This window comes from Saccopteryx bilineata, chromosome 1, assembly GCF_036850765.1.
Source record: "Saccopteryx bilineata isolate mSacBil1 chromosome 1, mSacBil1_pri_phased_curated, whole genome shotgun sequence".
Classification (NCBI taxonomy): domain Eukaryota; kingdom Metazoa; phylum Chordata; class Mammalia; order Chiroptera; family Emballonuridae; genus Saccopteryx; species Saccopteryx bilineata.
The window spans coordinates 79,234,424-79,247,397 of NC_089490.1; the positions used below are offsets into that span (position 1 = coordinate 79,234,424).

At 55.8% G+C, this 12,974-nt stretch overlaps 1 protein-coding gene across 4 annotated transcripts; it reads left to right on the forward strand.

The window, feature by feature from the left end:
- The first annotated feature begins 2,196 nt into the window (after positions 1–2,196).
- ARSA (arylsulfatase A) lies at positions 2,197–5,180 on the forward strand. 4 transcript variants are annotated; one of them, XM_066254537.1, is made up of 9 exons: positions 2,197–2,336; positions 2,550–2,802; positions 2,958–3,198; positions 3,312–3,530; positions 3,604–3,773; positions 4,072–4,196; positions 4,288–4,415; positions 4,588–4,690; positions 4,782–5,180. In XM_066254537.1, exons 2-9 carry the CDS (start codon positions 2,585–2,587, stop codon positions 5,120–5,122), a joined length of 1,545 nt encoding a protein of 514 aa, XP_066110634.1. In that variant the 5' UTR covers positions 2,197–2,336; positions 2,550–2,584; the 3' UTR covers positions 5,123–5,180. The 4 variants fall into 4 exon arrangements, with proteins under 4 accessions (XP_066110634.1, XP_066110630.1, XP_066110637.1 ...); XM_066254533.1 differs by having other exon boundaries at positions 2,203–2,336; positions 3,622–3,773; XM_066254540.1 differs by having other exon boundaries at positions 2,219–2,274.
- Positions 5,181–12,974: the final 7,794 nt, after the last annotated feature.

Here is a 12,974-nt window from a genome sequence, read left to right on the forward strand (position 1 = left end):
CCACAGCTTGTAGACCCAAGAGATGGAGGCCTTGCTCATCTCTAGTCTTAGGGGCAGAAAGACAAGACCCACACCACTCCTCGCAAGGCCCCTCCGCTAACTGTGGGCGTTTGTTCTAAATTAACAGTGGCCCAGGGGTCCAGAGCCACTTCCAGCACCATAGTGGGCCACCTCTAACTGGAGCTTTGCCCCAAGCTGACCCTCTTGCCAGCTCCTACAGCAATGCCAAAAAAGAACTCACACGTTCAAAAGACTCAGATGCCGACAGAGGCTTGCCTTTGAACAAACATAGCTGGTGGCACATGCACCGCCTCCCCCACCCAGAGGTCAGGGCTGAGCTGGCTTCACTGTCCCTTGTGTGCACACCTGAGCAGCCTCCAGAAACCACAGGGGACAGTGTCACCATTTACATCACATTACAACCATGGGCAGGCTCTTTCTGAGAATGAGGGCAGGTCCTTGCTGCCTCTGGGCAGTTCCCAGATTGCCGCTCAAAGAGCAGAAAGAGCCTTTGGTCGCTTCCTTTTAAACTGAAATTCACAGCGCCCACCAGCTGTGATTGCTCCAATTACAGGTTCAAAGATTTCTGGGCGTTGGAGAAACTTTCTGTCCTGGCCACCCACTCCATTCTGCTCCCACGCACAAGCCCAGAAACCACGCTGGAAGGGGACACCAAGGGGATGGCTCCTGGAGATTGGCCCCTTCCTTCCCCATGAAGTCAGTCCCCCACCTCAGGGAGCCCCTGCCCTTTGGATTTTGCTCCTCACACTGCCCCTCACCTTGAATCTATATATGTTGCATCAGGAAAATGCTGGCTCCTCAGACAGAGCTGGGCTTCCATGGAAGCTGTGTCCTGGCACAACCCTGGTCCTAGAGGCCTTTCCAGACCCGTCTGCTCTCCCATCCAGCCCAGGGTCAGTAAAAAAGTAGCCCAGGTCCTACTCCTCCTCAGATCAGAGGTCCCAGAGGGATACCCTGAGCTTGTGGAGGAACCTGAGGCCAGAGATCTATCCTGGGGAAGGTTGTCAGGGGGTCGGGTAGTTGTCCTAGGGGACCTGCTGGGGCGGGCAGTGCACTGAGTGAGTACATTACCCACTTAAACCTCTGGGGTCCCTCTCTTACTTTGAGACAGCTAAACATACTGGGGACCAAAAGAGGAAGTCATCTGTCGAAGGCTGTCTGTCCACTGACAGAGCCAGATCAGGCATCTTCTCTTTCTTTTTTTTTTTTTTTTCTTTCTTTTTTTTTTTTTTTTTTTTTCTGAAGTTGAAAACGGGGAGGCAGTCAGACAGACTCCCCCATGCGCCCGACCAGGATCCACCCAGCATGCCCACCAGGGGGCGATGCTCTGCCCATCTGGGGCGCTGCTCTGTTGCAACCAGAGCCATTCTAGCGCCTGAGGCAGAGGCCATGGAGCCATCCTCAGCGCCCGGGGCCAACTTTGCTTCAATGGAGCCTTGGCTGCGGGAAGGGGAGAGACAGAGGAAGGAGAGGGGGAGGGGTGGAGAAGCAGATGGGCGCTTCCCCTGTGCGCCCAGGCCGAACCGAACCCGGGACTCCGCCAGGCCAACGCTCTACCACTGAGCCAACCGGCCAGGGCCGAGGCATCTTCTCTTTTGATGGATCTTTCCCACCGGTGTACCCTGGAGGCAGACCAGACCCCAGATGCCCGACACACACACAACACACACATCGCACACCACACACATCACACACACACACACACACACACACACACACATGCACGAAGGGTGGAGGGCTTGAAAGAATTCGCCATCTCGTGTTTCAAGATCAGCACAAATGGTGTGAATGAAAAGCCAGCAGAGGTTTGCTGGTTCACCGGGCGCCCGGGACACGCCCTCGCTCAGGTTCTGTAAGGACGGTCTCCCGCCCCACAGATGCGGGAGCCCGGACAGCCCCTGTGCACCAGGAGCGAACGCCGGAAGCCTCGCATCGCCCCCCAGGCCAGCGCCCCCGGCGCCTACGGCCTCGGAAGCACAGAGGCTTCGCACGCACCCGCCCCACCCTGACAGCCTGCTGCGACTGCAAACTCCGAACAGTCCCAAGAGCGAGCAGCCCCGGACCCTCCCCGGAGGGCCCCGCCCCGCCCCGCCCCGCCCCGCCTCCCTCGAGACCCGCGCGCAGCGCGGCGCGTCACCGGAGCGCGGGGCGGGCCCGGGCGGGGCCGAAGCGGAAGTGCCTCCGCTGTCTGCTGTCCGGGACCCGCCCCCCGCGGCTCCTTCCTGCTCTCTCCCGCGGCGCCGGACCCTGTGGGTCAGTGTCATGTGACTTCTACCCTGACCGCAAGCCCGGGCCGGGACCTCTAGGTGAAGAAGGTCAGGGCTCAGACGAAAATCTGTAGGTGTCCTGCTGCAGAAGGGTCTCCAGGGAGTTATATCCCAGGCTACTGTTGGGAGTGGAGGGGTGGGGTCTCCGGTTAGCCGGTTCATCAGCAGTTCAGAAAGCGTGCTGTTGTCTGACTCGGGATTATTTGGTTCTGGGGTCTCAGGGGCAAAGCTTACTGGAGCTGGTTTGCCTTACTTCCCCAGGGTCTTTCGTGACAAGCCTGTCTGTGCCCTGTGCCATGGTGGTTCTGTGGGCGTTTGCTCTGGCCTTGGCTGCAGGTCTGGCTATTGCCCGCCCACCTAACATTGTGCTAATCTTTGCTGATGACCTGGGCTATGGGGACCTGGGCTCATACGGCCACCCCAGTTCCACCACACCCAACCTGGACAAGCTGGCCACAGGGGGACTGCGGTTCACGGACTTTTATGTGCCGGTGTCTCTGTGCACCCCTTCCCGGTGAGCAAGGGGACAGGGGAGCCCTCACCCTATGCTCACCCTGACCATCCAGTTCCCTCTGGGTTGCTGTGGGGGAATCACAGGTCTCTCCCATCTCCTGTGTTAACCTCAGTCTTCATTTCTCTGTCTCACGGACTCTGTGACCTGCTCTGTAGGGCCGCCCTCCTGACTGGCCGACTCCCGGTTCGGATGGGCCTGTACCCTGGAGTTCTGGAGCCTGGCTCCCGAGGGGGCCTGCCCCTGGAGGAGGTGACGCTGGCTGAGGTCCTGGCTGCCCAAGGCTACCTCACAGGGATGGCTGGCAAGTGGCATCTTGGGGTGGGGCCTGAGGGGGTCTTTCTGCCCCCCAATCAGGGCTTTCATCGATTCCTGGGCATCCCATACTCCCATGACCAGGTAGGAACCGCCATGGCCCTCAGCCACCCCCTACCCACTTTCTGCCATTCCCCTTCCCTTGACTTCCCAGCCCCAACCCACAGCCCAGACCCTGAATGGAGCTGCTTCCCCAGGGCCCTTGCCAAAACCTGACCTGCTTCCCACCGGCCACTCCATGCGAAGGCATCTGTGACCAGGGCCTCGTCCCTGTCCCACTGTTGGCCAACCTATCTGTGGAGGCGCAGCCTCCCTGGCTGCCCGGACTTGAGGCTCGCTATGTGGCTTTTGCACGTGACCTCATGGTTGATGCCCAGCGCCAGCGCCGCCCATTCTTCCTGTACTACGCCTCCCACGTGAGTGACCCTGGCCCCACACCCTGAGTTGCTCTGACCCCTGCTCAGTGCTAACTCCAGTCTTCATCCCCAGCATACCCACTACCCTCAGTTCAGTGGGCAGAGCTGTGCTGGGCACTCAGGCCGTGGGCCATTTGGAGACTCCCTGATGGAGCTGGATGAGGCTGTGGGAGCTCTGATGACTGCTGTGGGGGACCTGGGGCTGCTTGGAGAGACACTGGTCATCTTCACTGCAGACAATGGGTACGCCAGCACAGGTGGGGCTGTACAGGTTGATTCCTCATAGTTGTGGTTCTGGGGTCTCCCTATCTTGACTTCTGACCATGGACCTAGCAGGATAAAGGGACTCAAGAAGTGCTGGCTGTGTTATGGTGACTTACAGGTGCACGTGGGAGGTGGGCCACAGTACATGGAAGCTGGTTTTGGTAGGACTGGGAGGGGACAGGCAACTTCTGGCCATTTCTGTGTATGTAACTTAAAAGTGTGGGGCTAGGGCCACCAGGGCTGGTCAGAGACACTTATGACCTCCTGTGTGTCTCAGACCAGAGACAATGCGGATGTCCCATGGCGGCTGCTCTGGCCTCCTGCGATGTGGAAAGGGAACCACCTTCGAGGGGGGCGTCCGAGAGCCTGCCTTGGCCTTCTGGCCAGGCCACATCACTCCTGGTCAGTCTTCAGGCCCTCTCTTCATGGACTCTGGCCCCACCTCCCTAACCCTGATGCAGAATCAAGTGACCACACGACCCTCTGCCTCCAGGTGTGACCCATGAGCTGGCCAGCTCCCTGGACCTACTACCCACCCTGGCAGCCCTGGCCCGGGCCCCACTGCCCAATGTCACCTTGGATGGCATTGACCTCAGCCCCCTGCTGCTGGGCACAGGCAAGGTAAGGCAAGCCACCCCACATCCCGGCCCTGGGAGTGACTGTGGGCAGGTCGCCTCTGCTGAGCAGCATTCAAGTGCTGCCGCCTCTGGGATTCCTGGGTGTGCACATTCAAGGCTAATGCAGGCTGATCGTTGTTGGGTCCCTGCCTTGTGGCCCCTGGCTTTGCCCTCAGAGCCCCCGAGAGACTCTGTTCTTCTACTCGGCCTTCCCTGATGAGATCCATGGGGTCTTTGCCGTGCGGAGCGGAAAGTACAAGGCCCACTTCTTCACCCAGGGTAACTTCCTCCCCCAGCCCCGATGATCTCTTGAGGCCTCAGAGCCTGCCCCTACCTCTTGCCTTTTGCACAAATGTGCCCCCCTTTCCAGGCTCCATCCACAGTGACACCACTGCAGACCCTGCCTGCCACGCCTCCAACCCTCTGACACCCCATGAGCCTCCACTGCTCTTTGACCTATCTGAGGACCCCGGTGAGAACTACAGCCTTCTGGGGAGTGGGGCTGAGGCCACCCCAGAGGCCCTGCAAGCAGTGAAGCAGCTTCAGCTGCTCAAGGCCCAGTTTGATTCTGACATGACCTTCAGCCCTAGCCAGATGGCTCGGGGTGAGGACCCTGCCCTGCAGGTGTGCTGCCAGCCCAGCTGCAGCCCCTGGCCAAGCTGCTGCCACTGCCCAGAGCGCCTGCCCAGGTCCCCACCCTCCGATTGCTGAGGCTTGGGCATGGAGGTGGTTTGTACCTGATAACCCAATAACACCAACTGACAACTTGTAGGTGTGATGGTTCATCTCATCCTTGTGAAGGCCAGAGGTAGGTGCTATTCCATCTGTGCACAAGTGAGGAAACCAAAGCATGGAGAGATCCAGCGACTTGTCTGAGGTCACTCGGCAGAGAGGTTGGGTGGGGTGTGCACCGAGGGATCCTGGCTCTGGTGGTTGCATGTCCGTTCACTGGAGCTGCGCTGAGTGCTTGTATGTGTCAGGGACAGGATGGGGGCTGCGAGGACACTGTAGATAGGAGACCCTATTGGTGCTGAGCACATTAGAGAGCCTGGGTATTCTGGAGGCACAGGGACCAGACCACCTTGGCTCTTGGAAACTTGTCAGAGGCAGGTAATGAGCCGCACATGATGAGAAGGGATAAGAGGGCCGGGGACCCACCAGACTCGAGGAAGGTGCTTCTGAGACAGCCCCCTGGCCCACCTCTGCCCCCTAAAGCTCTACATTCTGGCCTGCACACACATTTCCTGTCCTCTGGCTTCACCTGTGCCCAGTGTCAGCCATTCATCCAGTAAAATGCTCTTAAAAACATGTCAGATTTAGTTCCATCCCTGCTCAGGACTGCAAGCTCAGAATAAAATCCAAACTCATTAAAGTAGCTGCCATGCTCACCAAGGCCTGCCCTCCCTCCACCCCTCGCCCCTCTTGACTGCCCGCTGCACCTGCACCTGGTGTGAAGCCCTCATGGATCTCTGTGTGTGTGCTGATGGCAAGGCCACATGTGCTCCCAGGGCACAGGCGGACCTCACGTGCTCCCTCAGTGCTGGCTGCATGAGAAGAGTGCCATCTGGCTGCTCAAGGCCCCGCAGTGGGCTGTCCATCCTCGTGACAGACAGATAGCCATCCCCTCCCTTGTTAACGGGCCCTGCCTTTTCTGTGGTGGCCAGAGGCCCTGGGCCTTGGAGGTACAGCCTCTCCCTGTCCCAAAAAGGTAGCAGCCAGTCACAGTCCTGTGATTGGTCCAGAGTGGCATGACAACAGTCCTGGTCAATGGAAGGGCAGGGGCAGTCTGCTGGGGTCCCTGGGTCCCCTGAGGGCTGTGTGGATGGCTCCATGGCATCACTGGGCCTGTGGAGACATGCAGCTGCTAAGCCAGTGTCTCCAACCATCCACCTCCAGAGCTCACAGTGTAAGAAAATAAATCCTGCTGTTGAAGCCACTGCTGGTTGGTGGTTGTCTGTTACTTGTGGTGGAAAGCAGTCTTCTTGGAATGAAGTGTGAACAGGATGTGTAGTCGGCACCTGTGCACGTGCAGGTGGGCTCCTGAATGGGTCTGTGGTGTCAGTGATGTCTGTGTTCTCCATGTGACTCCCACTACTTCTGGTCTGGTTTGGGGGCTGCACTGACTGTGCCCCAAACCCTGCTGTGCCTTGGGGCTGCCCCCACAAGGTGGTGGTTTCCTTGTAGACCCCTGCAGCCACTGATGCTGGCATCAGGAGGGCCCATCTTGTGTGGTTTGAGCAGAGGCGCTGGTCCGTGTGGGCTAGGCATGCATACCTCAACACCTGCAGCTTCTCTTCCAGTGGGGCCTGCATCCCTGCCAGGTGTCTTGGTTTCAGGCTAAGGATAGAGGAACTGAAATAGGGGCACAGTCTGTGCGTCGCATCCCAAGACTGAACACTCAGCAAGAACTAAGTGAATGCTCACACCCCACATGAACTGCAGGCCCTTTCTCCCGGTCTGCAGCCCCACCTGGGTAGTGAGCATCACTTTGTTGGTTCACACATTTATTCACCACCCAGGGTCATACATAGTGCTGGGGCACAGGTTACCAGAGGTGACCTATCCCCACTCAGTGATGCCCACCATCTTGCAAAGGAGATGAGTGTCAACCCTGCTGTCTTGGACACGTGGATTTTCAGTGACACAAACCTGCAGCTCTTGGGAGTTGGGTATGTGGATATTGCCTGGGAAGGGACATGAGGGAACTTTTGCATGCTTCCACTCTCATCTTCACGGGCAGATGGAGACGTGTGTATGAAGCAATCAAGCTACACACTTAAGATTTGTGCACTTTAGCCTGAATGGGTCTGTGGTGTCAGTGATGTCTGTGTTCTCCATGTGACTCCCACTACTTCTGATCTGGTTTGGGGGCTGTGGTGGTGCAGTGGATAAAGCATTGCCCTGGAATGCTGAGGTTGCTGGTTCAAAGCCCCCGGCTTGCCTGGTCAAGGCACACGTGGGAGTGGATATTTCCTGCTCTCTCTTCACACTAAAAAAAATAAAAAGATATGTGCACTTTATAATGTGTGTGTTTTACATTTCAATGGAAATAAAAAATTAACGGTGATAGGTGCCACAGAGAAAGAGGACTTGTTCCTACAGGAGTGTAATCATTGGTGGGGGAGGATAACTGAACCTGGCAGGAGGCTCGCTGTCCACTGATACTCTGTCCCAAGCTCAAACGCATGTCTGTCTGCACCCAGGTTGGCGAAAGAAGTGGGTCCTTTCACTCTCCTGTTGCACTTGGGACTTTGGGGGTTTTTTGTGTGGTTTTTTGTTGTTGTTTGTTTGTTTTAGAGAGAGAGGGACAGACAGTAAGAGAGAGATGAGAAGCATCAATTCTTTGTTGTGACACTTTAGTTGTTCATTGATTGCTTTCTCTTATGTGCCTTGACCAGGGGGCTCAAGCCAAGCCAGTGACCCCTTGCTCAAGCCAGCAACCTTGGCCTCAAGTCAGTGACCATTGGGTCATGTCTATGATCCCACTCTCAAGCCAGTGACCTCAGGGTTTCAAACCTGGATCATCAGTGTCCTAGGCCAATGCTCTATCCACTGTGCCACCAGCTCGTCAGGAGCACATGGGTTTTGCTGTGATGCTTTGGGGAGCAGAAATGAGTGTTTGTTGTTTCAGCTGAGTTAGTGCGATGCACCCCCCCCCCCAGTGCAGGCACTGGTGTGAGTGCCCACACATGCACTCACAGACGTGCATACACATTTATATACACTCTTATTGTAACCCCAGATGCTGTGGCAATGTCCTGGCCTTTCCCTTTCTTATTTGCTGTTGATTTGAAAATCATCCCCTTTTCCTGGGAGCTTGAGATTGTCCTCTCCCCAGGCCAGGGATCCTTGGGACCTGCATCCTCTGCTAGGAGCTGAGTGGGAATAGACAAACAAACATATTGGTGTTGTGGGTCTCTCTCCTGTGTTAGGAAGGGACACAGGACACCCGGGGCTGCGCTTCCCTACTCACTCCCAGCTCACCTCTTCCCTGAGTGACCAGAAGAGGGAGCAAAAGGGCATGTTTCCAAGGAATAATATTTAAATTTGCCTCCTTGGCTTTAATTACAAAATTAATGTGTGCTCTTTAGAGCGCCCCAGACAGTGCCTGGACCTCAGTTGGAGGCAAGCTATGCGGCCAGTGGAGTGAGTGCCCACACAACTCATGTGTGTTCAACTCAGCATTAGTCTCCTCCTTGTTTTGCACCCTGGATGCTGCCTTTTCATGTCTGATGAGTCCTGTCACCTCCCTGCCCCCAGGCTTGGTGTAGGAGCAGCAATAACAGAGGGGACCCCTCAGCCTCCTCCTTTGTGTGCATATCCCTCCCCAGCAAGGAGGGAGAGCTGAGCCCCTCAGGAGAAGAGACCCACAGGGCAAAGATTTGGGGGCTGTCACCTGAGCAGACAGGCAGTCAGAGCCCTGACGGGGGGAGCAGTTTGGGTGGCAGGACCCAGGGTCCCACAGCAACAACGGGAACACTTCGTCATTACTCTGTAGACACAACAGGAAGGACTGAGCAGCCACATTCGAGGCTGAGTCCAGAGCCTGCCCTCCCCACAGAGCTCCCACTTCCTTGTTGGGGACTCCAGCCCCTCCAGCTGGGAGTGACAGTCAACCCTGCCCAGAAGTCATCTACAAGGCATGGGGACTCACAGAGCAGGAAAGCGTGTCCAATCACCTGCCCCCACAGCAATACCCTTGTCCTGCTTTCTTTGTCACTCTGGTTACGTTACCCAGAGGCAGTTTTCATAGGTAGAGTGTGACAATAGTATGAATACTGATACAGAACACTGTATACTAACCCAGTCCCAGTAAATGTGGGCTGGAGGTCAGGGGAATGAGACATGGTTCTGCCAACCAGGGGGACAGATGCTGAGTGTTTGTGGTGGAAGGCGGGGGCTGCCTCCTGGAGACACCGAAGCAGAGCCCTGGTCACTTGTGTCCTCTCTGCCCCCTGCTGAGAGCGTGTCCTCTTGGTGTTGAACTGAGTGACTTCCTCCCTCTCCTTTGCCAACCCTGACTGGACAAGACACCTGCCCTGAGACACCTCCCATGTGAGCTGGACAGTCTAGCCCCTTGCTGGGGATCCAGCAAGGGCCTGGAGGCTGGAGGAGCTGAGACAGCTCACTCCTCTCCCCTTCCCAGGAGCAAGGCTACAGACACCATTGAGGGACGTCAGCTTCCTCTCCAGGTAAACCACATGGAGTATGCCCCACAGGACTGCAGGTGGGTCATACACCCCAGAGTAGCAGGCTGTCCAGACACAGGCTCAGAGTGGCAGGCCCATGGGACAGTGAGCAGAGTTCTGCAAGGTGGAATCTGCATAGGGTGGGCACCAGGCCCCTATCTGCCAGGTGAGTGCCAGGGGCTGGCGGCTCCTGACTCCTCCAAATTTGCACAAAGAACATAAATAAAACCAAAGGTGTCTTTTTGTCAACTTAAATGATGGCTGAGATGCTTTTAGGGCTGACTCACTTGAGCCTGTGTGCAAATCTCTGGGTATTCAAGGACTATACTCCCAGGTATGAGGGAGCCATGCTCCTGCCGTGACTGGACGCTGTGGGTGCTGCTGCAGGGTAGACACCAGGAGGTCAGATGGGCTACATGCTGGGGTTTGTGCCAGTTCTGTAAAACATGACCCAGGCGGCGGGGGTGCACAATCAAGGAGAGACCCCATGTTGTGCATCAGCTCCCATCTCACATGCACCTCACACCTGCACACATCCTGACACATCCGTATCCACACCTGCAAACCAGATGAGGCCAGCTCAGGTAGTGGTCTCAGGGGTAAGGAGCCTGGTACCCCTGCTCTGCTCAGCACCAAGGAAATGCTCCTAATGTTCTCTCTTCAGGGGGTTCCATTTACTTCCCCTTCTCCCTCCCCGTGTGGGCACCTGGGGATATCCTCGTGGTGGGTGGAGGGTCTTTTGCCAGGATCCTGGCCATGGGTTCTGTTCTCTGTGCCTCTTGAAGATATCAGAACCACTGCTCAGCTCCAAAGGCTCAGTAGCCAGGGACAGGTCTCAACTACAGCTGCTTATTCACCTAGTGGGCCGTGTTCCCACTTCCTGCCCGTCAGGTTGATGGCTCATGGAGGAACTTGTGGGTTTCTCTGGAGGGCACCCACCCTGAGGATGGACTCACAGTGGCTTTTCCTCCCTTTCCCCTGCCCACTCCTCACTATAGTACTCACTGGGGCTCTTAAAGAACCCGCTGCCTGCCCCATGCCTGGAATGGAGCAGAGCTGGGAGGCATAGCGGCCCTCATGCAGTCGGAAGGACAAAGGCTGCACACTCAGACTCAGGATCAAGGGAAGGAGACTAGTGTCCTGACCTCACCTCCCAGCAACCACACTGGCTTCCACACCTCATGCTGCCCTGGTTGATTAGACTGGTCTTCCTGAGTTTTCCTCTCAGAGCTGAACACTTTGCTTCCACACACATTACATGATCCATTGTTGAAATATTTATACTGACAAGCAAAACGAGCTGTGTTGCCTGTGGGTGGACTCATTTACCTTACTAATTATACTTTCAGATGTTTTTTATTGTAAAGTGATCGGGAGAAATTAAAGTCCTTTGCTATGACTGTTTTCTCCTTTTCTCTCACCACTCAAGCGTCTTGAATCCTGTATGTCAGTCTGCAGATTCATAACTAGACACTTGGTGGCTAAGACCCTCATTCTTCTGTATTATTTATAAATGTTCGTAAGCTCACTTTTTTCATATCTGCCCAATATATCTTTTCTTTATTTTTTTTAAGTGAGAGGAGGGGGTATAGAAACAGACTTCCACATGTACCCTCACTGGAATTGACCCAGTGACCCCATCTGGGGCTGATTCTAGAATCAGCCAAGCTGTCCTCAGCACCCAGGGTCTATGCTGAACTAATCAATCCACTGGCTGCAGAAGAAGAGGGAGAGAAAGGGGTGAGGGGAAGGAGAGAGCAGATGATCACTTCTCATGTGTGCTCTGACCGGGGATTGAAACTGGGACTCTATCCACTGAGCCAACCAGCCAGGGCCTATCTGCCCAATATTTTCATTAGGTAATTAAATATACCTTCATTTAGTTAACTGAGCTGGTAAAAATTTAGACTGTTTTTATGCTTTCAGTATTTTAAGCAAGAATGTGTACACAGCTTTTAATTTAGGATACTGAGATTTCCAGAAGTCGGAGTCCTGGCTAGGCAGGCTTGCCCATTCACCCCCCAGGTTTCCGAGGCCTCAGCACATGTGCCATACATTGCAGGGCTCCGGGAGGCCCTAGTATCAGCCTTTCAGATTCATAGTCAGCTGTCTTCTGGGGCAGCAGGCAGGAGCAATAAATACCTCACCCACCTCTAGGGCCCAGGACAGGAGGTGACCCAGCCACGCCCAGAGGGCACCAGATGCCACTCATTAGTTCAAAGGTTCCTGGGGCAGAAATGGGGTGGAAGGAAGAGGGGGTTGGAGAGGGCAGGGGCAGGACAGGCAGAGGCTCAGTAGGGAGCCACCACAGACTTAAGAGGGAGTGTGGCCTGCTGAGGCTTCTGTTGAAAAACCCAGGTTGGCTGCAGGTGCAGGTGGATGTGCAGACACAGGTGGGGCAGGGAGACAGTGATCTGGTGCACTAACATCCAGAAGGAAACTCTAGGTTGTTTGATCTAGGCTGAGCTCGAGGGGAGGGGCAGACTTTGGATATCAGGTAAAGGTGATGACAGCAGGGTGCATGTAGGGTGACTCCAAGACTATGGCCAGGTGACTGGGAGGAATGCACAGCACAGAACGGGAGTAGGTGGGGAAAAGGCTCATGTGAGTCTGCAGCATCTGTGGCAGTTTAGGCCCTCAGCGCCTCAGACAGGGCCCTTGTTATGAAATGGAGCCATAGTTTTACAGAACGTGGCAAAGCACCAGCCCAGGGACTGGCGGAGGGAGCGCCCTGCAGGTCAGCTAAGGTTGATGGTTAAGGCAAAGCGCAGAGCTGAGCCCAGCAGACTGTTCAGAGGCAGAACTCTGGGTCCTTGGTACAGGGGAGATGAGGGAGGGAGGGGGTTCCCTGCTGAGGCTGGGGTCTGGAGCTCAGCAGGGCAAAACGGTGAGATCTGAGGAGCAGATGGAGGGGAAGGTGGGCCGGTGTGACTGGGCAGGAAAGGGAAGAGTCACAGGTAAAGAACACCCAAATGTGTCCAACAGCTGTTCTAAAGCATCAGGTGAGAGGGGGAAATGAACAATCCAGGAAAATGGGGAGACAAGTTGAAGGAGTTGCTGAGCCCAACATGGGTCAGGGATGGCTAGGCACATAGTGACCCCCAAGAGAGATGAGGGCAGAGTGGGGGCGGGACATGGAGATTTCCCATCAGAGAAAAGGGAGAGGTGGGTGGGTGGCAGGTCCCAACAGTGGTGCTACGGGAGGTCTGAAGAGTCATGCCCCATGCCCAGGTGCAGAGGGGGCCATCTGCCTCCCCACAGTTTTAACTGGTAGGAAAGTTTCCTCACGGACTATCCGCTTTGTAGTTCGAGCAGTCAGGTTGGATGTCTGGGGTGTGATTAACAGCTGCATTTCCACCGGGCGACTGGTCTGG

Excerpts from the sequence above, each read along its gene's own strand:
- ARSA (XM_066254537.1), top strand. The coding sequence starts at position 2,585 with ATGGTGGTTCTGTGGGCGTTTGCTCTGGCCTTGGCTGCAGGTCTGGCT. Across the intron at positions 3,199-3,311 it reads TCCCATACTCCCATGACCAG|GGCCCTTGCCAAAACCTGAC; the intron begins GTAGGAACCGCC and ends CTGCTTCCCCAG. Across the intron at positions 4,197-4,287 it reads GCCAGGCCACATCACTCCTG|GTGTGACCCATGAGCTGGCC; the intron begins GTCAGTCTTCAG and ends CTCTGCCTCCAG.